The following is a 23,135-nucleotide window of genomic DNA, read 5'->3' as shown; positions in this document are numbered from 1 at the left end:
GCAAGCAAGAAGCTTGGGAAACACACACACACACACACACACACACACACAGAGCCCCAGCAACCGCCAGGCCAGTGCCTGTGCCAGCCCCACCTGAGCTCATCAGGACGGGTGGGGCCTGCAGGCTATCAGCCACGTGTAGGGCCTGGAGGGGAAGAGGGAGGGAGGGAGGGCCGCCTCTTAAGGCAGGTGGAGAGGTGAACTGCACCTCCCCTCACTCTTCACCGGGACTTTGAGCAGTCTTGGTCCCAGGAGCCAGGAGTGAAGACAGCGATCTGCCTACCCAGGACACCAGGTACGTGCCTTTATTCTCTAAGAAGAGAGGGAGATTCAGCACCTTCGCCAGCCTGACTCATTTAACACTTTGTCCTCAGCTTCTTCTCCACCTGTCCTGGGGGCTGGAAGTAAAAGCAGAGAGAAATGGGAGGACCTGTAGATGAGAGAGGTGGTCTCAGGACCACAGACCCCAGAGGTCAGCACTTTAAGAGAATGAAATCTGTGCCCCTCAGCGTACAGATGAGAGAACCAAGGTCCGGGGGGCAGGGGGTGCGGGGGGCAGAGAAGAGGCTTGCCCAAGGTCACAGAGACTTGGGAAGGGAATGGACACAGAACCCAGGCCTCCTGCCTCCCAGCCCAGAGCACAAAGCCTGGCCCTGAGCGCCCCCACTGTGCTGGGCCTTTCCGAGGCCACCAGGAATCCAGGGGTGGGGGCCGTGGCCAGGTTCTGCTTTCCTGGATCTGGGTGGAGAGGATGAAACAATCAGAAGCCACTCGTCAAGGTTGGGGGGAGGGGTGGGCTGTGGAGTCAAAATGCTTTTGAGGAGGCCCAGACTTCACCTTCTGTCACCTTCTCCCTTCACTGACCTGGGCTCATGATAGGAGGGAGAGAGTAAGTCAGTGAAGTGGAAACGGGGATTTGCCAAGGTTTCAGGATCCTCCTGCCTCTGGAGCCCTTGGGAACAAAGAAAGATATTTGAGTCCAAATCTGAAGGGGGAATATATGGGAGGGACCTATGAACAGGCAGAGCTGGCTGGAGCCCTCCCATATACATAGGCAAGTATACACACGTACACATGCACACCCCCAGAGTCTGCAGCCCCAGGGACCCTCCTCTCCACCTTAGAGCAGGAAAGAAAGAGCTAGAGAAGTGGGCTGGTGAGGGTGTCCAGGAATAAAGGAGTGAGCCCCAGCCCCTGCCTTGGAGGGTCTGCTGGTGATTCAGGAAGTATTCAAAGTGAAAAGAGTTTGAACAAGAGCCTGAGGGGCTGCCTGCCTTTTGCTCAATCCCATGCCTTTCCCACTGGGTTCCAGAATCCCAGAAGGGGCAGATGTGAAAAGGGTCTTAAATCTATGAAGTAGTGATATAGGGTTAAGAGTTTGGGACTGTGGAGCCAAGACCACCCAGGTTCAAAGCCACTGGGTTCAAACCCCCATTCCACCCGTGGATTCTGCAGGTTCTGTGACCTTAGGCAAATCCCTGAACCTCCCCAGCCCCACAGTAAGAGTACCCTCCTCACAGAACCACTGAGAAAATGAAATGGGTAAACTTTAAGTTCTGTTATTATTATATCCCCATCATACAGATGGGACAACTGAGGCCCATATAGGAAAAGGCAGCACAATAGCAGTTTCCAGTCAGTAAGCAGGCATCCTAGGTTCTGGTCTGAGTGATGACCCAGGCCTCCAGTGTGCTCTGCAAAGTCAGTAACGCCAGCCTCCTCTGTGGGGCCCGGCCGAAAACCCTGGAGGATGCACTGAGATCCCCCCAAGAAACCCGGGCCACATGGAGCATGTGAGGAAAGAGCCACAGCTCTGTGTCCTCAGCTGCCCCCAGAAAATTGCTCGGAGGCCTAGTCCCTTCCACTGCTATTTATAGACACGCTTCCCGTGCCTGGAACGCACCGACCCCTCCAGGCCCCAGCCAAGGAGAGGTCTGGCAACAGAGCCTACAGGAGCAATGGGGAACAAGGGAGCCTGGCTTTTCTCATTAACTTACTGTGCAAGCTCAGGCAAATCATACGCCCTCTCTGGACCTCAGATATCCCTCTGCATTGGAGCTCCATGTGGTATAGGGAGTTAGGAATCCCAGTCCCTTCCTCCAGGAAGTCCTCCCTGACCTCTGCGCCAGTGCCTACAGAGTCTCCTCCGTTTTGTCTCCCTTGGTAACACTGTTTTTAATTGCTCACCTGCTTGCTTGTCTGTTTCACTAACTGGCCCACACACAGTAGCAGCTAAAGGCAGGGTTCCTGACATCAGGCAGCCTGAGGTCCAGTCCTGCTCTGACACTTGGATGACACAGTATGACACTTGGGCAAGTTACTGGCCTCTCTGTCTCTCCATTCACACATCATAAAATGGAAAATAATAGTATCTACCTCCATAGGGTTGTTAGGAGGAGTTTAAAAGACTTTATGTGTAATATATGTGCATAGTAATTATTCAATAAATATTAGCTGGTATTTATTTAATAAAGAAGGCTGTGACATAGCAGATATTCAATGACCTCTACTGAAGCAATTTTATTTGACAATCACTTGCATAATGCTTATTATGTGCCATGCACCGTTCTAAGCATGTTACAAATCTTCACACGTTTTATAGTTAAGGAAAACTGAGGCACAGAGAAGTTCATTAACTTGTCCAACATTGTACAGCTAGTAAGTGGTGGAGCCAGGATGCAAACCCAGGCAGTCTGGCTCCAGTATCCATGCTTTTAATGAATTAATAAATATGCCTTTCCTTGGGGGGGCTGGAGGGGGAGGAGTGAGGGGCTTCAACTACCAAAGTTACTCAGTTCCCAACCCTGGTCTCTTTCAGGTCCTGGGAGCTCCTGGTTGGCAAGTGACATCTCTGGGGTGTAAGTGAGGCTGGTTTGAAGCTAGAGGTAAACGGACGGTCACTGCCCCCACCATGTCGCAAGTGATGTCCAGCCCCCTGCTGGCAGGAGGCCATGCAGTCGGCTTGTCTCCCTGCGAAGAACCCAGGAGGGCCCTGCACCCAGCACCCAGCCCCGGCCTGCCACTGCAGTGTCCTTACTATACCACAGAAGCTTGGGGAGCCCAGGCCCTGATGGCCCCAACACCCTTCAAGGGGCCCCCCAGCAGGCTCCAGCAGGGTCCACAGGCTAGAGCCAAAGCCAGCTGCCTCCTGCAATCCCCTGGGGAGCAGACCTCAGGGACCCTGGAGGACCTCGACTCCTACATTGACTTCTCACTGGAGAGCCTCAACCAGATGATTCTGGAACTAGACCCCACCTTCCAGCTGCTCCCCCCAGGAACTGGTAGCCCCTGGGCCGAGCCCACCCAGAGCACAACCTCAAGGAAAAAGAAAGACGAGCTTGAAGCCTTGGGTAAGGACCTGGGGCACGGTGCCAAGAGGGGGTGCTTGGGGACCAGACCTCATAAGGAAGAAGGACTTTTCCATCAAATCAGAGGAGTAGGAGAAAATGTCCAATTGGGAGGTGCTGTGCAGCCCTAAGCAAGTTACTTAATCTCTCTGTTTTCTTTCCTATATCAAAGAGATATATACAAGTTTCCCTCACTATCCAATTCTATTTTGTTCCTGAGTTTGGAAAAGTGATGGATACCTGTTTTACGTGATTTTTCAGAGACTTTAAATAAGCTAATATATATATATATATATATATATATATATATATATATATATATATGAATGTCATACAATGCCATGCATGTAACTAAGAGCCTGAGAAATGTGGAGTCCCTGAACACACTGTTCTATAGTATATCTCTTTAGGTCCTAACTTGGGTCCCCTGAAACTTTTATAGGATTGCTATCTGGGCCCCTGTCCCTGTTTAGGGGAGTATCTCTCTGGGGAGGCCCAAGCTGGAAGTAGCGGTGTTGGAAAGACACAGAATTCAGTCTGTTTAGGGTGGGACCCTGCTGTGTGTAAGCAGTGATGTGCTGGTAAGCTCCATGATGGGGTGGCCGAGAGCCCTGTTTGCAAACATCTGCCAATTTCACAGTATAGATTCTCCCAGCATGGCCAATCTCAAGCTACCAACATGATGTCACTGAATGTAACACTGGAAAGAGATAACCTGTAGATGGCCATTACAGTATATATAGTATTTCTACCATACCAATATAATAGATATAAATAACCTCAAGAGCACAGATAATAGTGGGGCACCTGGCTGGCTCAGTCAGAAGAGAATGCGACTCATGACCTCAGGATCATGAGTTCGAGCCCCATGCTGGATGCAGAGATTATTTAAATAAATGAAACTTGGGGCGCCTGGGTGGCTCAGTCATTAAGCGTCTGCCTTCGGCTCAGGTCATGATCCCAGGGTCCTGGGATCGAGCGCCGCGTCAGGCTCCCTGCTCGGCGGGAAGTCTGCTTCTCCCTCTCCCACTCCCCCCGCTTGTGTTCCCTCTCTTGCTGTGTCTCTCTCTGTCAAATAAATAAATAAAATCTTAAAAATAATAATAAATAAACTTTTTTTAAATTTTATTTATTTATTTGAGAGAGGGTGTGCGCATGAGAGCGTACAAGCAGGAGGAGGGACAGAGGGAGAGAATCTCAAGCGGCTCCATGTTGAGCAGGGGCTCAATCTCACGACCCTGAGATCATGACCTGAGAGGAAACCAGGAGTTGGGTGCTCAACCAACTGAGCCAGCCAGGCGCCCCTAAATAAATAAAACTTAAAAAAAAAAAAGAATCTAGATAATAGCAAAATCTAATTAAATAATTGGGATATGATGAATTGTATTTATTACTTTTGTTTTTATTGTAACTTATTTCATTGTAAGTTTATGTAATTTAATTTTTAATAATGTCTGAGTTTAGAAATCAGCTGGACAAAATCCTAAAAATTTAACAATCAGCCCTTACGAGCCGGTACAAGCCAACTTCAATGTACCACTGCATCCAAGGGAATCTAGAAATCTCTACATCTGGTGTCAGTTTCCTGAACAAAGGGTTTCAAGTGTACTCTGAGGATGAGGGTCAAGGAGCAGGACCCCATTAGACAGGCTGGAAGACTGAGGTCTCCAGGGGTTTAAGGATCAGCACGGGTTAAGGGATACAATTAGGATTAGAGATAGTGTCCATGAGAATTTCTACTTATTGAGCACTTATTATATCCAGGCTCTGTGCTGAACACCTTACAGGAGAACATTTAATCCTCCCAATCTATCCCCATGAAATATTTTATCACCATTTTACAGATGAAAAAAATGGAGGCTGAGGGGCTTCAGTAAGGAGCCTGTCTAGCCTAACCACTGGAGGTGGGCAAACCTTCCACCAGCTAGTGACTTCGTTCCTTTGTCTCATATTCTTCATCTGTAATATAGAGAGGAGCTCTTACCTGAAAGGGGGTTGCAGGGTTTAAAAGAAACAACACTTGGGTGTGTGTCAGAAATCCTGACATGCTGTTAGTCATTATAAATGGCAGCTGGTTTAATTAAACACTAGGGTTGCATTTAGGACCCGCCCCAGGATAGGCTCAAGGTCTGGGGTGGAGGTGAGCCCAGCACCCAGGTCCTTCGGTGCCCCAGTTCCCAGTCTCCAGCCAGCCTTCTGCCCCTACCCTCGAGCATTGCCTGCCAGAGCTGTTAAAAGAACCACCTCTATCCCCCAAGATCTTCCTGCTTCCTGAGGCTGGTCACAGGCATGTCTCTGCAGGGAAGGTGGCTTGGGTCTAATTACCATTGGCAGAGGCAAGCGCAGGGCTTTAATGTTCATGCCCTAAGGCAGGGGTTCCACACACTCAAGGCCCTCTGGGGCAAGACCAGCCTCTGTGGAGCGTCCACGTGTATGGGGTAGGGGTGTTGACAACATCCCCTTCCTCCAAGGGGCCAGTGGTCAGTAGTCTGTGTTCTCAGATGCCCTGGACACAACCTGCCATCGTGGGGATGTGTCCACCTGACCCTGGGTAGCAGAGGGGTTCAGGGGATGAGTGGGCAGCCAACAGTGGTCAGAGGGTTCTGATGAAGCCCCCTAGTTCTGCCCTAGCATCTTCTGATGGAATAAGAAAATCCTCTCCTCTAACCTCTGCCTGAATGGCAGTGGTGCCTGGGAATTCACTACCTCCTGAGACAGCTGGCATAGTCAGCTCCCTGTTAGAAAGTTCTTCCCTGTGATCGTTGTGATCCCTAATAGTGTGTCACTGTGATGGGTAGCACCTGTCCCGTGCATCTCAACCTGCCAAAACCCTTCCCTCAGACCACCACTACCGGCAACAGAGCGCTTGCCAGCCGGTGGAAACCTAACTAGTTCTGGGCACCGTGGTGAGTTTTCACTGGGCCAAATGTATCCAAATGTGTGGGACGCCCTCCCTTCGCCTCTCATCCTTCCTTCTCTTGGGGTGTCAAAGGGAAGATGTTCTATAATTGTGGTGCTAGCAGATGTTCGTGAGGTTTCTCTTTGTCCTCACTTGGCAACATTAAAAATTAAGCATTGGCGATCCTACGTTTCTCCCTCCCCTAAATATATATAGATAGATTTTGTAGTGCATGATCTCAGCATCTACCCCGTGAAGGAAACAGTGGTAGCCTCATTTTACAGATGAGAAAGTGAGGCTCAGGGAGAAGAAGTAATGACCCAGGGTCACACAGCCAGTGGGTTGTAGGTCAGGCCTCAAACCCTGGGCTTCTGGTCTCCAAAGTCTGTGTTCTTGCCTTTCTCTCTCTTCTTTGGAGCTAGTTTCCTGCCCTCCAGAGCTTCAAAATCTGTATGGAGGCAGCCTGCAGTCTCCTCTTCTGGGGATCTCCTCCTGCAGTGCTCGCAAACCTCCCCCAGCTTCCCTGCCCCTGCCTCTTCCTTACCCTGGGGGGCTCCCATCCCACAGGGAGCATGGTTATTCCAAGCAGACACCATATCCATCTCTGCCACCCCTCCCCTCCCCATCTTTGGAACAGGCACCCACATTTCATTTTCCAGCAATTTCTGCCAGGCAAGGCTGTTTGCCAATCCCAAGAGAAGGGTGTTTAATAACTGTCTCTCTGCCCCCCCGCCCACGTGCCCCCTTTCACCAGCCCAGCCTGGCGCTGGCGCCTGCATTCACCCAGCACTGCTCAGACTTGCCCCACGGGCCTGTAAACAGTGGCTGCGCCCAGGTGAGGGTGTGGGGGGCCTCCACCTCCTCTAGCCGCATGCACCTCAGGGCAGCAGCGAGAGGTGACTCACAGCTGCAGGACTCCTTCCTTCCTTCCCACCCTGCTCTGCTTGCTCAGTCCCCCAAGCAAGGCCTTTCTTTGGTCGGTATTTGGATGACCCAGTGATTAGGAAGCCCAGAGCTTCACCAGGTGGAGAGACCCTCCCCCGAAGCAGCCAAGCACCTTGTCACAGGGCAAGGCCTTGGGAAAGTGTCCTGAGGAGTCCCCCGTCCTGGAAGACGCCCTCCAAACAGAGCACAAGAGTAGGAGTTGGATTCCTCCACTCCCTGGCTGTGTGACATTTGATAACTCACTTAACCTTTCTGAGCCTTGATTTCTCATCTCTTATATGGAATTCATAATGTTTTCTACCTCAGTAGAGTTGTTGTGAGGGTTACATGAGCTAATACAGGTAACACGTTTGCAACGGCGCGGGCACACAGTAAATACCAGCCTTTATTAAAAACTCTGCAGTAAATGCCAGCTCCATTGCCTCATCTCTCTGAGCCTCAGTTTCCTCTCCATAAAAGCAGTGCCTGCTGGCATTGGGCATAAGGGTGGAGAGGATTGTGGGTATAAACACTATAAAGTCCTATAAAAATAGAAGTGGTGCTTGCCAACCTTCCAGAAGAATCCACCCCATTCCAAGACCGCTACTCTTTCAGAACTCACAACACGTTGTGCCAAATAGTCTTCTCTTGCCCTCGGCAGTGGGACCCCCCCCCCTTAGCTAGACAGTGTCAGCCATCTGGCCAACACTGGCCTCAAAAAGCAGGCAGGCAGGAGAAGTTCTCCGAAGCTCACCATGGGCTAGGCTCCAGGCACCATTCATCAGTGTCTTTTATCCTTACCACAACCTCAGGAGGTTGGTTTTAGATCCCCACTTTGCAGATAAGGAAACTGAGGCTCACAGTGCTTAGGAAAGTTAGCCGATGCCTCTTGGCAGGAAAGTGGCAAAACCAGGACTCACACCCAGGTTCATCTGACGGCAAAGCCAGGCCTGTTCCTACTACACCCCTTGGAACAGCATGCCCAGGTCAGCCTGCCAGCCCCCCCTCATCTGGTGTAATCCTCCACCCCCACCCCAGCCCAAGCAGGTTCAGACAGAGGCAGTGACCGCGAGCAGGCTCTGAGGTCCTACCCAGGAGTGGGCTGGGGCAGGCAGGGATTCCACAGAGTGGGCAGGAGTTGGTACATGTGCCAAAGCCCAAGGCGGTGGGAGGCTGGCAGACAGGAGCTGAAGGTTCAGTTTCCCGCTGACTTTGCCCCAGTTTCCATCCTGGGAAGCCAGAGGCAGGATTCAACAGGCCTCCAGGAGGGACCAGCTAGGTAGCCCCCACCTTCCACCACCTTTGCTGGAACAGCACCAAGGACAGTTCCCCTCCCCCAGGTCAGGAGGAGGGGTGTCCATACTCACCATGGGGAAAACCACAAGGTACCCCACTCCAGGGAGGAGCAAGTTCTCAGAACAAGAGTCCTGGGTGGGGACTGGGGAATAGAGAGAGCATTGGAGTGAGTCACCACCCTCGGCCATGTTTAATAACCAACAAAGGCGTACCAGCTAGAAGCATGTCCTGGGAGGTCCACAGCTTGATAATGTAGCAAACCCTGGCCTCTGGGAGCTCCTGCTCTAAAGCAGAGTTCTCAAACTCCACAGTGCACTCAGATTCCAGGGAGTCTTGCTAAAATGCAGATTCTGCTTCAGCAGGCCTGGGATGGAAACTGAGATTCTGCGCATCTGACCAGCCCCCACGCCCAGGTGATGTGGCACTGCTGGGCCAGGGGCCACAGTGCTGTGGCTTGGTGCCCATTGGAATCGGCTGGAAAACTAAAACAACCTGAGGTCTGGGCCCACACCGGAGATTCTGATCTATTTGGCACAGGGTGTAGCCTGGACATTTGGACTTTTAAAACCTCATCGGGTGATTCTAGTGTGCAAGCAAGCATGAGAACCCCTGCCTTCATTGTAGGCACAGACATAGAAACAGCCTTCACCTGCCCTGGACGAAGGAGGCATCAGAAATGTGACTGGCACCCTCCTTGAGCAGTCATTTCAACCTGGGGAGGGGGACATTCATGCAAGAGAGGATTTCCTAGTTTTAAAGTATTTACCGTGTGCCAAGAAAAGTGTTATGCCGCCTACATTCATCTCATTTCATCCTTACTCTAGCACCAAGAGGCTGGATATATAATCACCCCGTTTCATAGGTATGGAACCTGAGGCTCGAGTTGATGAAGTCGTTTGGCCAAGTGCTCTGATAGTAAGTGGCAGAGCCAGATCTGAAACCCAGGTCTCTCAGACTCCAAGGCCTGTGTTCATTCCACTGCATCTCCCCACCAAAGGAAGAAATCACAAGAAGGGTGACTTTGGAGCTGTGCCTAGAAGGGGGAGCTGGGTGCTAATCTGAATCCAGCAAACTTCTCTCTGAGCCTTGGTTTCCTCATCTGTCTGAAGGAGGGGAGACCAGATGGTATTGAGGACTCTTCCAGCATTCCTGTTCTGTGAGTCCAGGCTCCCGGTTTCACCAATGTTCTGCTCTCTCCCCAGACATAAAGTACATCGAGGTGACCTCCACCAGATCAAGGTGTCATGATGGCCCCCAGTGCTGCTCCAGCCCATCTGTCACCCCGCCCTTTGGTTCCCCACGCAGTGGTGGCCTCCTCCTTTCCAGAGACATCCCCCGAGAGACTCGAAGCAGCAGTGAGAGCCTCATTTTCTCTGGGAGCCAGGGCAGGGGGCACCAGCACCCCCCTCCCCACTCTGGGGCTCCCTCTTCTCATCCCCCACCCTCTCCCAGCATCTCTATCCCCTGCATGGGGAACAAGGCCTCAGGCCCCCATGGCTTGGGCTCCCCGCTGGCAGCTTCTCCAGGCTTGGAGAAGGGGCTGGGGGGCCTGGCCCCACAGCAGAGCAGCAGGGTCTCTGTGTTGTCAGCCAGCCCAGCATCCGATGTCAGCTACGTGTTCGGAAGGTAGGTCACTACCACTATAGCTTCTGATATTGCCTCTGCAACACACACACACACACACACACACACACACACACACACACACACACGCACACACACACACACACACACACACACACACTAAAAATCATAGACAGGCACCCTGTTCTATCGGAGCAAAATCAGGTTGTATGCCAGAAACAAGAGTGAATATTCTCTTTTATGCCATCACAGCCATTTGGACCTCAAGCTTTCCTCAAGCACTTAGAATATAACCCAAAATTTTGAGAATATAACAAAAATTTTGATTTATGCCTACCTCTTGAGAAAAGAACTGTTTACATTCATGAGGCTTACCTGTATCCTTTCCAGCACTCATACAACCCAACTCAAGGAAGGGATTTTTTTTTTTTAAAACACAAGGATTGAAATAAAATTTGGAGGCCTAGGATAAACCATTTAGGAAAGAAAAGCCTCCTTCCTCCTTGCTGCTAGCAAAACCTAGCCAGGAAGGAGGCAAACCTGCCTGTCTCCCTGCCCCCCGGCCCAGTTTGCTGGCCTCACAGTAAAGCTGCACACACACACCCATCCTGTCCAGGAGGACCAAACCTCAGGACCTCTGTCCCCCACACGGACTCCAGAGCCTATGTGCCAAGGCAGTCCTTGGCAAGGAGGCCGGGATTCCATGGCCATGGCCGTTGGCATGGCCCTCTGAACTCAGAAAGAAGTCTGGCTGGATGCAGAGCTGGCCTCCTCCTCTTCCTCCAGCTGGGGAGTTCCCTCTGCATCCACCTGGACATGGTCCAGCCTGCGTGCAGGGCTCTTGGGAATGTTGGGTACTTGTGTGATAGCTCAGTCAGACCTGCCTGGCTGGGAAGGCAGAGGGGATCCAGTCCAGCCTAAAGCCCACATGACCTGCAGGGGACCAGCTCATTAGCTACTTTAAATGACCAAAGACTGCAGTGCAGGGACATTTCTGTATCCTTCAGCATCACTTGGGGATCAGGTGGGCATGTACTTTGCTTTGGGCTGTGGGGGATGGAGTATGCAAATCTCTATTTAACCAGAGCTACGGGCACTGAGATCAGTAGGTTCTGGAGCCTGGCTCTGACTCCTGCATGTCCACTGACAGCCTAACACCCTGCCTGTCTGGTACCCTCCCTGCAGCAGCCAGTCCCTCCTCTACTCCAGCGTCTCCAGCCATCAGTCATCTTCTAGATCCTTGGAGAGTCCAGCGAGCTCTTCCTCCAGCCTCCACAGCCTTGGCCAAGTGTCCCCGGGTACAAGAGCCAGTGACTTCCAGGTCCCCAGCAACCCCACCCCAAACATGGGCCAGCCCAGAGCAACTCACTCCCCACCACTGGCCAAGGAGCACGCCAACAGCTGCCCACCATCCATCACCAACTCCATGGTGGACATACCCATCGTGCTGATCAACGGCTGCCCAGAACCAGGTTCTCCCCCATCCCAGCAGATCCCAGGACCCCAGGACTTTGTCCGACCTGGGGCCCCTTCTTCCAGCAACTCCTGTCCAGCCACCAGGAGCCACAGCCAGACCCCTCTCACCACATCCTCAGAGGGTATGTTGTAAACCAGTCCTTCAGCCGTTGTGAGGTTCGGCTTGGGGGGATAGACAAAGCATCAGTGGGTTTCTGCAATAGCAGGTCAATGCGCTGAACACCTACTGGGTGCTGAGCACTTTGCGAAAGAGTAGGGACAGAGAGATGGACACAGTTTAGAAAGAGACAAAAACCAAGGATCACTACAGAGTAGAATAAACACGGAAGGCAAGAGACGTCCTAAGTCTTATGGGGCCACAAAGGAAGGGGCGATCCTTTCAGTCTAAAAAACTGGGAAAGCTCCTTGGAGGAAGTGACATCTGAGCTGGATCTGGAAAAGTGAATCAAGCGTCTGGAGCCAGAGCAGGGGAGGAGGGGCATTCCCAGCAGAGGGAACAGCAAGTCCACGGTCATGAAGGTGTAGAAGCACATGCATGTTTAAGAAATGACTGGAGTGTTGGGTGTGGGATGAAGTAGTTGAGTAATCTGGGGCAAGATTGGGAAAGGTCTTGAACACCAAGCTAAAGAGTGGATTTTACCCGTTAGGCCGCGGCATCAGGGAACTAGCAGGAAGTCTCAAACAGGAAAGTAATGGGGTCAGAGGTACACGTTCAATAGATAACTCTGGCAGCTGCATGGCAAATGACCTGCAGGGCCCGGCCCAGGCAGGGAGAGCAGTTTTGTTTTGATTTTCATCATGAAGTGGTCCAGACAAGCTGTAACGGGGGCCTGCACCAGGGCGGGGCAGGGCGGAGGAGAGAGGACAGAGCCAGGAGACCCTCGGGATATGAAAACAGCAGGCTTGATGACTAACACAAGAGAGGGAGAAGGAGAGTCAGTCCTACCTCTGACGTTCGTGGATGACGAACACACAGAGAGCCGACAGAGACAATGCATTCCAATTCAGACAGCTAAAAACCACAAAGCAGCAAACACCCTCCTTCCCGTAGTCTGTGACTACAGGCGTCCAAAAAGAACAAAACCAGCCAGAACCCAAAGCAGTAAACACAGAGGCTTAGGCTTAGCACCCACAGGGTGCACCTCTCCAGAGAAGAGCCCCTGCAGAGCCCCAGGGACACTGTCCCTGCTCCCCGCCCCCCACTCAGCCACAAGCATCAGGGGGACTCCTGGGGGTTATGATGTTCACTCTGGCCTGCACTGCAATTCAGGAAGCCGGGTCAATGTAAGCAAGAGAAAAATGGCATGATAGGTGTGCCTTTGAATCTGCTCTGATCGTTTTCCCGGAATAAATCATTTGCAAATTTTAGTACATTTTTTTATGATGAGTTACTCTCAGCTGGCCACAACACACACCTTTTCAAGATACCAAAATGGAAAACCACTGTTCTCTGCCTTAGGGACCCGGGGAAGTGGCCATTTTGTCATCGCAATGAGCACATTTACTTAGTCCGGTGATACCCCATCCTGGTTTGGTGGAGCCCCAGGATATCACTCATTATACCCTGGGGTCTTATCAAAGTCTGCAAACTATTCTCAAAACAAAATCCTTGCTAATTGCCTAGGCTATTGGAATGTCAAAAACCCTCAGAGACGGTTTAGTACACTTAGTCCCCTCTGGGCTTCAGGAGCAAGACAGTTGTCCCACATCAGAGTCAGGAATCCTGTCTCCTGACTTCCGCACAGGCTCATCTGCCCAGAGCTGCTGCCTTCCTTTCCTCAAACTTTTCTTTCATTTTCTTTTCCAAACTGAATATGCCCCCCAAGACACTTGTAAGATTCTTAAGGGGGAAGAGAGGGTAAAACCAAACACATGATGCATCTCAGAATCCCTTATTTATCCCTTCTTTCAGTCCAAACCAGACAACACAAGATTTGAGAAACTGTTTCTCATTAAACTGAGATTTTATCTGTTTGTGATTTATTACCAAGGATACGAGGGGAGACTCCTAGGTCCTAGATGCGCCAAGCCCTGAATTCTTCTGTTGGATTTTGCCTCTTGTGGGCAACTGGAGATATAGTGGGGTTGGGGTAGGGTAGGGTGGGTTGAATGGGACCACTGGGCAGAGGTGGGGGAAGGGTCTCTCAGCTCCCCTCGGTCCAACCTAAAGAGTTCCCCCTCTCTGTCTTCCAGGTCCCTCCAGGGACATGCAGCCCACCATGAAGTTTGTGATGGACACATCTAAGTCCTGGTTTAAGCCAAACATCACCCGGGAACAAGGTAAAAGGAAGTGCTGTGTTTCAAGGGATGAGTGACCCAGGACTCAAGTCTGGGTCTTGCACCTTGCATCAGGCACATGGGGCCCTGGGTCATGGTAGGGGAGGGAATGGCAAATGGTAGGTCCAGGGAAGGGGGATATCGTGCAAACCTCATGTCCTGAGGAAATAGGGACTGCAGCAGGAAGGGTGGAGATTAGACAATAGGAAGGACTTCCTGGGAACACAAGGTGATTCTGTAATGTCTGCTCTATGAAGATTCTATGGGGCGGGGGGACAGGGGGTGTCCGGTGGGGGGGGTAGGTAACTCTCTCTGACCCAAGGATTGTTCCAGCAATTGAGCTGCTGAGGAAAGAGGAGCCAGGGGCTTTCATCGTGAGGGACAGTTCTTCCTACCGAGGCTCCTTTGGCCTTGCCTTGAAGGTGCAGGAGGCCTCTGCACCTGCCCCGAACCGATCAGGTATGCGCACCCGTCTCTTCATTCAAGGCCTCACACGGGCTGTGGTAGGTTCTAGTCCCAGCTCTCCACTGCTACCTTGCAGCAGGCGCGTAAGTACTCCTGGGAGGAGGGTCGGCCCTCTCCCAGCTGCCTTCCTGCACCAGAGGCTCTGTAAGGAGCTCCTTCCACAGCAAGCCTGAGCTTCCTCTGCCTCTGGGAGTCCCCAGATTCCCTGCTCTGCTCTCATAGGGAGAAGAGGAGGAAGCTCCCAGCCCCTCTCCAGGATGCTCTCCTCTGCCCACCCCACCCCCGCTGTCCAGAGCAGCTTTATTGTGAAGAACCTAATGTAGTAATTACGTGTGTGCCCTGGCTTATCACGTGTATGTGACAGTTTATCACATGTGATAGCTTATCGAGTGAATGCACTGGCTTATCACATGTGCGTGATAGCTTGTCACGTATGTGCTAGTTTATCACACATGTGATAGCTTAGCACATGCTTTCCCGTGGTCTCACACACACAACACACATCTCTGGGGCATGCACCCTGCACTGGGATACCTCGCTAGGGGGATAGATAAAAACAGATCATTATAGTACAAGGTACCTAAGTTACAGCCCCTCCCCAAATCCCAGGAGTATAGCTCTCATGTAACAAAAGGATCAGGTAAATGGGTTCCAAGAGTTAGTTAATGACACCCCCCCCCCGGAGAGCAAAGATGAAAACCCCAACTTCGTGCTCTCTACACCATGCTGCTCTGGTTAAATAAGAAAGTGACCTCTGGGGCAGTGTTGGTTATCAAGAACGCCTTGCCAACGAGCACAGAGAGGAGGAAGCCATGGGCTGGTGGAGAAGAGGCAGAAGGGCACTGTTCACCCTCCAGGGCCAGCCTAGCTCCAGCAGGGACCATCTGGTGAAGAATCACAGCACCTGGGAAGGAGTGGGTAGAAGAAGAGAGAAATCAGGCTGAAGGATTAAGATTTGATCTCAGTAGTCACTGGGACCATCCCCAGTAGCTCTTGAGACCAAGAGAAAGTTCTCCTGAGAGGAGAATTACTGGACGCAGAAGCCTTTGAGCAAACATGTTGGCACCTCCTTTGTGGGAGGCCTTGAAGATAGGGTTCCCCCTAGCAGTCCCACCCACTCCTAGGCAGGGGAATGAACCAGTTAATCTCTGGATGGACCGGGAGGAGGCGGGTCAGGGAACGAGTTGGTCAGTGTTCGGTTAACACTGGGCTCTGGAACCCCCATCCACATGCGCTCTTTCTTCTATCTTTGTCCAGGTGAGGACAACAGTGACCTCATCCGCCACTTCCTCATCGAGTCTTCTGCCAAAGGGGTGCATCTCAAAGGAGCAGACGAGGAGCCCTACTTTGGTGAGCCTCTCCAGCCTGCAGGCCGCTGGGTGGGCCCCATGGGCCCCACCCTTCTGGGCTGGGAGACTGGTCTGGGGAAAGCCTTCTCACGCAGGGCTGCCTGTTTTGTTGCAGGGAGCCTCTCTGCCTTTGTGTGCCAGCATTCCATCATGGCCCTGGCCCTGCCCTGCAAACTCACCATCCCACAGAAAGGTGGGTCTGGGCCCCAAAGAGGCAACCCCAGGGAACTAAAAGGGCTCCTAGTGGTCACATCCCACCTTATTTATGGATTAGTGTCACAGTTAAAAGTGCTTCACCTAGCATCCATCAGCATCTCCACTTCCTGGCTTGAGAATTTGAGAATGTCGACCTCTCTGAGCCTCTGTTTCCTCCTCTGTGAAATGGGGACAGCCATCATCATACTTACTTACAGGATTGGTTGGGGGTTAAATGAGCCGGTCTTATCACAGGCTCTTAGCACAGAGTACATGTTTGATAAATAGGAGCCTTCTTTGAGAGGATGAAAGGAACATAAACCAGCCGGTTTGGAGAGGGTTGGTTTTTTTCTTCCAGGTCCAACCTTTACCGGGCACTCCCTCATTCACACATCCCTCACCACAACTGTGTCAAATAGGTGTCATCCCCATTTAACAGACGAGAAACGGAGGGCTCGAGGAGCTGAGTAGCTCGCCCAAAGGCACACAGATCAGACCTCGAACTGAGATCAGGAAGTCCCATCCAGAGCCGACAGCCCAGCCGCACGATCAGCTGGAGTAGATGATCCCCGGGTGTGCAGGAGGAGCAGAAGAGGGGTTCTGGGAGAGGAGTCAGGGCAGGGGGAGCCCCCGGTGTGGTGATGGGGAAAGCCTCCCTACATTCTGCAAAGAAAGGCCTGGGTTTGGGATGGGTTCTGGAAGAAGGGAGGAGGTAAGAGGCTTCTGAGGACCAGGTGACTGCAGCAGTCCAGGGGCTGGAGGAGTGAGGAGGGGAAGGAGGGACCAAAAGCCTTGCAAGTCAGGCATCTGGGGAGCCCCAAGTGGCCCCGTTTGTCTAATTACGGTAATCACACCAGGTTTCTCAAGGGCTTGCTTCCTGAAGGTGGGGGCGGAGGTGGGAGATGTTCAAGAGGATTAATAATCCTACGAGAAGAGTCCGTTCACTCCACCCCCGCCCCCTCTGGGGACTATTTCTTTGCTTTGGCTCAGAATTGGGAGCTGGAGACTCCTCAGACCCCACTACAGACAGCCGGGCCTCCCACCTGAAGAAATCTGCAGGTCAGTGGCATGGGGGAGGCTCCAGGCTTGCCTGTGCCCCCATAGGGCTCCTCCCAACCCCACGCACACACTTGCACATGCAGGTACACACATGTTCCCACTATAGCTTTGTTTCTTCGTCCTTAACAAGGTGCCCCGTGGTCCTCCCCATCCCTATAAACCTGGAGGTGAGAGGCTGCAAGCCTGGGGGGGGGGGGAGCCCGTGGGGGTGGCAGGAGAGAGGGAGGTTGGTGTGGCTTACACCCCATCCTGCACACTCATGGGCACGTGTGGACATGCTGGGGCCTCTCTGGTTCTGCGGGACCTGCCCTAGAAGTGATCTCTGGGTCTGGGATCCTCTGTGGAGTGTCAGGTCCAGAGGCCAGGCACAGATCAGCACTTGTCCGAGTGCCTTCCCCCCATTCTTGTCTTCCCCACCTTCTCTTGACAAGGAACCAGGGCCCCGGAGTGGGTGGAGGTAGAGACAGTGCCAACCATGCTTCTGGACAAAAGGGAGGTTTTGCCTGGACATCCCTACACATTGGGTAACAGCTTTACTCCACCCTAGAGGGCCAGAGGCCAGAGCAATGCAAAGCCACAGATGCTCCCAATGTCCTCTGTGGTTGGCCTTGAATTGCAGTCACCTACACACTCCTGCCTGCCTGCCTGCCTGCCTGGTGGCTCAGAGGAGCCCCACTGGATTCCTGAAGAAGGAAGAGCCCTGACACCGGCTCTGGGCAGAAGGAGGACCAGGGCCTGGGGGACCCTACCTGCCCCTGCATGGTGGATCCTGGCAAGGCCTAAGCACAGCGTTTACATACCCCAGGCTGCCATGCCCTGTACCTGACCTCCGTGAGTGTAGAGACCCTGAGTGGAGCCCTAGCCGTGCGGAAGGCCATCTCAACCACCTTTGAGAGGGACGTCCTCCCCACACCCACCGTGGTCCACTTCAAAGTCACTGAGCAAGGCATCACCCTGACTGATGTCCAGAGGAAGTAAGGGGCTTCCCTTGCCCTGGGGCTTCTGGGTGGGGCAGGGGGATCTGGAGGGGATGGCTAAGATGGCCGTGGATCAGTGATGAAGGTAGGATTCAGAATCCTGGACCCAATGTGGTCAGTGACTTGCTGAGTGACTCCAGGCAAGTTCTCTGCCTTCTCTGGGCCTCATGCCAATGACCTCATCCCAAAGTCCCCCTTTCAGTGGGCACCGGTTCAGTCTGGTTCATCCACTGATGAACCTCGTCCCAAAGGCCCCCTTCCAGGACACTGGTTCAGTCTGGTTCATCCACTGATGGAACAACTGCAGAAGGCCAGACTCTGGCTGCCCACTTCAACACAGTGGCTGAAATCACTCCTTCCCCGGGCTCAGGGCTTCACAGTCTGGCGGGAGCCTGGCCCTGGGCTGGAGGAACAAGAGATGAGCAAGACATCATTCTTTTCCTCAAGCAGTTAAATGACAGTGGGCAGGAGGCGGAGGAGAGAGGGTAGAAAACCTGACACAAGGCAGATTCATTCCATGAAAAGAGAGAAGTTTGGGGCGCCTGGGTGGCTCCGTCGGTTGCGCGTCTGCCTTCGGCTCCGGCCATGATCCCGGGGTCCTGGGATCGAGCCCTGCATCGGGCTCTCTGCTCTGCGGGGAGTCTGCTTCTCCCTCTCCCTCTCCCTCTGCCCTTCCTCTCGAGCGCTCTTTCTCTCTCTCTTTTAGATGAATAAATAAAATCTAAAAAAAAAAAAAAAGAAGAAGACAGAGAAGTGCAAACATGTGCCCCAGGGCCCAGCAGTGGGAAAGGTCACAGCAAGCTATAAGGGTCTAATTGGGAGGCTTTTCGGAGAGCAGGACATCTGAACTCCGGGAGAGCTGGGGATGATGGAGGTAGAACATGGCACTGGTCACCAGCAGTCCTTCTCTTCCAGGGTGTTTTTCCGGCGCCATTACCCCCTCACCACCCTCCGCTTCTGTGGCATGGACCCCGAGCAACGGAAGTAAGTTCAAGTCTGGACCAAACTCACAAAGCCATCCAGGGCCTAGCTGCCCACTGAGGTTTCTTACTGACTCGGGGACTGGGGTCACAGACAAAGCCTGTGAACCTCGAGGGGCTGGGAGCAACAGAATGAGGGGAGGGTGGGACCCAGTGGGGAGTGATCACAGCTGGCCATTGTCCCCAGCTGCTCAGCCAGAGTCCTGTGGAATGCAGAGAAGCCTCAGTGCTCATTCCTGTCCCTCTTCCTTTCCCACAGGTGGCAAAAGTACTGCAAGCCCTCCTGGTAAGGCTCACCTGTGTCCTGTCAGTCACCGTAAAAGGTCTCCCTGGGCCAGAACCTGGGACCCAACAAGAGGAAGAACTCAGGAAAGGAGGGAGGCCCTGTCCTGACCTTAAGAGAGCCCATGGTTTTGATGGGGGTGGCATAGGCCCGCGTCCTCAGAGAGCCTCCAGGCTAAAGGGGGAGACATGAGCCTGGGAGCCCTCAGTCTTATGTAGGAGGCACAGGCTCTAACCTCAGGCAGCCTTAATCGATGGGGATGCCCCAGTCTGATGGTCAAGACACATCCTTGCCCTCAGGAAGCTTCCACTCTGATGAGGAATATGCAGGTCCTGTCCTCACGGAGCCACCATTCAAAAGGAGGGTTACCTAGGTCTTGAACTCGGGGATCTCCCAGTCTGACAGAGGAGGCCCATCCTACCCTCAGAGAGCTGGGGAAGGGGCAGGCCAGAACACCGTACTAGCTGAGATCACCCCTCCCAGCCTCTCTGGGCCCCACCACCTCACCCAGGCTATGTTTTCCCACCAGGATCTTCGGGTTTGTGGCCAAGAGCCAGACAGAGTCACAGGAGAATGTGTGCCACCTGTTTGCGGAGTATGACACAGTCCAACCAGCCTCCCAGGTCATCGGCCTGGTGGGTGCCTTGCTGCAGGACACAGAAAGGATGTAGAGGGAGGGAGCTTCCCGTGCACCTTCCTGGACATCCAAAGGGGGCTGGAACCCCTGAGCCGGGGCTTGTGGCCACACTAATGAGCCAATCTATTGGACTGGGGAGAACAGTACCAAGTTGAAACCCTGGAAACCTAATGACCGTCAGCAGTGACCTTCATCCAGATCCAGCTGGGTCTCAGTTTCCTCAACCATAAAAAGAGGCCAATAGACAGGACCAGCCGTGCTTCTCAGACTTTGATGGCATCTCAGCAAGCTCCCTGTGATTCTGAAGCACGCCCACATCTGAGGACCCACACGGAAACAACCTCTGAGGACCCCTGGCTCCATCAACTTGGACACTGCCAATGCAGAAGCCTGAGTTAGAGGCCTGCGACCCTCTGTCGTGGCAAACAGAAGGTGCTGGGTTGGGACCCATGGGCCCCTAGCCCAACGCTGACCTGGGAGAGATGATACGCAAGGATGGACCAAAGGAGGGATGGACGGACTCCTATTTCCCTCCATATCTGTTCCTTTCCCCTCTTCTGTGGTGGCTTCTTGGACTGCTGTTCCCAGGACAAAGCAGGATCTGCCTGCCCTGGATTCTTTAGGCCAATGTGGCCACGGTTGTCAGGGCGGCTTAGCAAGGGGGTACTTGTCCTCATGGTCAGAGACCACCCAGCTGCCCTCACATTCTTGATATCTAGTCCCCACCACTGCAAATGAGTATCAGCCCCATCTTTTCTCTCAGTTTTTTGGTAAGCAAGTGTCCTCCAGCTGGTGTCACAACTGCCCTAATGTTACTTATGTAACCCACAGGAGGGAGGTGGGGGCAGGGAGACCCTCTGCTCTCCAGAGCAGATGCCAGGGTCAGCTTTCTCTGGTTCTGCCTCAGCTCCCGTCCTGTTGAGTGCCCCCTGCTTCCCAAAACACACATACAGACACACAGACAGGCCCAGCAGTAGGGCATCTACTGGCCTTACAGCCACACGGGGGCAGCAGAGAGTCATCAATGCAGATAGGCCGCCAACTCAGGAGGTTTGGAGAAGCTGGGCAGTCTTTCCCCCATCCCCACCCCTGTCAAGACTCCCAAGAAGCTGGAATCCTTTGTCTAACAGGCCTGGGGTCCTAAGAAAACCACACCGTGAGGGTGGAAGAGGAGGCTCAGAGAAGAAGCCCACTTTTGTTCTACAAGGAGCAAATGCCTGCCCCCTCCCAGCTGTGGGCCCTGCCACCGCATCGTTATCATTATCTTTGGCCAAAGTTGCGCCTGACGGATTGTGATTTCAACCCAGGAAACCAAACCGGACTGAGGCTGCCCTGGGCTGGTGGGACTGGCTGAGAGCAGCCCACCCAGCCTGTGCTCAGGCACTGCCCCATCCCTGGAGAGCAGAGAACACTAGACAAGTTCTGAAGGTCATATTCAGGAGGCTGGCAGAGAGCCCCCCCTTTGACCCATGGGTGCCTGTGTAGTTCCCATGGAAAATAAAGCGTCTGTCTTGGCATAACAGTCGGTTCTAAGGCATTCAGTGCTGCCCACTCAGAGGAGGAGACCTGAACAGAGAGGGGACCTGAGTTGGCAGGTGATGGCTATGTCATAGAGGACACTCCCTCCTACACCCCTGGCCACAGCAATACAGTCTGCATTGGCTTCCCTTCATAAGCCATCTCTTCGACCATTCTGTGTCCCCCACATGGCCCACACACGCGGTTTTCTTCCTCGTGACTCCTTGCCTGCCATTCTGCCAGGAGGACAGAGAATTGAGACCTCACCCTTGTCCCAGGGCTGAAGGTGAGTCCGTGTGGTCCCCCTGACAGATCCCAAGGTCTCACTCGGCTCCCTCAGGGGCAAGGAGAGGCAGGTGAAACATGGGCGGAGTCAAGAAGAGTCTCTGAACCCAGATGAGCCCTGAGCTACCAGCTCAGCCCTAGAGAAATAGACAATGGCTTCATCATCCCACCCTGGGCCTGGGGGTTCTACCACTAGCTTCTGCCAGCTGGCAGTCCAAGCCTTGCCAAGTGGTATAGGAGGGGCCTCAGGAAATCTACTTTCCTAAGGGGCCTTAGGAAGGGGAGCTGCTTCTTCTGTTCAGGCCGAGTTCTGTGACATGGTGGCAGGAGCTGCCCTGGAGGGCCTGCGAAGAGACCCGCCCAAAGGCCTTGAATCGCTGTTGAGGAGCCCTGCCTTCCCTCCCACTACAAAACTTCAATTTCAGCCTCCCACCCCAGCCCCCCTCGACCTGGCCCTGGACCGAATCCATGGAAGGTAAATATCTCTGATGCATTTACCACAGCTCATCTTTCCTCCAGGAACATTTAACAAAGAACTTGACTTAGACTTGCCAATGGGCAGGGCAGCCAGCCCAGCAAGGAGAGGAGGGGTGGTGAGCAGAGGGGAGGAACGATAGCCACCAAGCCAGGGGCCAGGAGGGGAGGGGTCTTCATACCCCAAGAGTTTTCTGTTCAGGACGTCCCAGGCCTTGTAGCCCTTGGTCTGAAGCCTCCCCCCCCAGTACCTTCCAAAGTCACCCCTCCCAACTTTCTACAGTCCCCATCCTGCTGTCTACACACACATATACCACCCACGCACCCCTCCCTCACCCTCCTTCCCCGGGTTCTCCTGTCCTTTGCCAACGCATTCCTTCTTGACCCTCCTGCCTCAAACCCATCATCTCCCTCTTTACAGAAAAACCTTCCTCTCTCTCACTCTTGTCGCCTGTAATTTCCCCAGTTGGCTGGACCCACAGCGAAGCCCAGCTCGGATCGATAGGAAGGGAGAGGGGCAGCCACCTGCACTGCCAACCATTTTTCAAGCCTCAGACTGCCACCCTCTCTACACCCTGCCTCTTTTCTGGCTACAGAGTGACCTCACCAGAAGGCTGACCACCTTCACCCCGCCATCCCCGCCCCCACTCTTCTGTCTGCTCACCTCTGCTTTTTCATCCTCCGCCTCCTGTCCTGAACTCTCAAGCTATCCCACAGGCGGAGGGCTTGGAACCAGGACAGAACTGGGAGGTGAAGGGCTCCCAACCCAGAGATTGGTGCCTTGCTTCATGCAACAAGGGTTTTCTGGCTGGATGCTTTGCTCATGTGAGCCGGGAAAACAAATCAGTGCAACAGCGTTCTAACAGAAGTTTGTGAGTGCCATGTGGGGCTGGCAGGAAAAGTAGAAACAGGGAATGTAAACTTTATCCATTTGGAGGGAATGAGGGCAATGTTACCAAGGAGGTAACATTTGAGTTGGGTCTTCAAGACTGAAAAGAAATTTAGCATGCAAAGAAACCATGGAGGCTCTTACATGCTAAGTGCAATGTGAGGCACACTATATATGTTTAATCCCATTTTACTGAGGCTCAGAGGGTTAAATTGCCCATA

The 23,135-nt window shown here is 53.1% G+C and overlaps 1 protein-coding gene across 1 annotated transcript; it reads left to right on the top strand.

Annotated features, from left to right (window-relative positions):
* Nucleotides 1–220: 220 nt before the first annotated feature.
* On the top strand, nucleotides 221–21,270 carry TNS4 (tensin 4). The gene is made up of 13 exons (XM_025859358.2): nucleotides 221–295; nucleotides 2,819–3,350; nucleotides 9,669–10,092; nucleotides 11,236–11,648; nucleotides 13,720–13,806; nucleotides 14,137–14,262; nucleotides 15,526–15,618; nucleotides 15,733–15,810; nucleotides 16,803–16,871; nucleotides 17,677–17,845; nucleotides 18,764–18,832; nucleotides 19,088–19,114; nucleotides 19,641–21,270. Exons 2-13 carry the CDS (start codon nucleotides 2,912–2,914, stop codon nucleotides 19,780–19,782), a joined length of 2,136 nt encoding a protein of 711 aa, XP_025715143.1. The 5' UTR covers nucleotides 221–295; nucleotides 2,819–2,911; the 3' UTR covers nucleotides 19,783–21,270.
* Nucleotides 21,271–23,135: the final 1,865 nt, after the last annotated feature.

The sequence above is a fragment of the Callorhinus ursinus genome, unplaced genomic scaffold (assembly GCF_003265705.2).
Source record: "Callorhinus ursinus isolate GAN/ISIS: 27379988/994484 unplaced genomic scaffold, GSC_fseal_2.0 scaffold52, whole genome shotgun sequence".
Classification (NCBI taxonomy): Eukaryota; Metazoa; Chordata; class Mammalia; order Carnivora; family Otariidae; genus Callorhinus; species Callorhinus ursinus.
The sequence above is the reverse complement of the archived record's forward strand: the minus strand, read 5'-3'. Positions and strand labels throughout refer to the sequence as shown.

Bases quoted from the DNA above. Each gene is read 5' to 3' on its own strand.
- TNS4 (XM_025859358.2), top strand. From the start codon at position 2,912: ATGTCGCAAGTGATGTCCAGCCCCCTGCTGGCAGGAGGCCATGCAGTC. The intron at 16,872-17,676 runs GTCAGTGGCATG...TACATACCCCAG, and splicing joins CCACCTGAAGAAATCTGCAG to GCTGCCATGCCCTGTACCTG. The intron at 17,846-18,763 runs GTAAGGGGCTTC...CTTCTCTTCCAG, and splicing joins CTGACTGATGTCCAGAGGAA to GGTGTTTTTCCGGCGCCATT.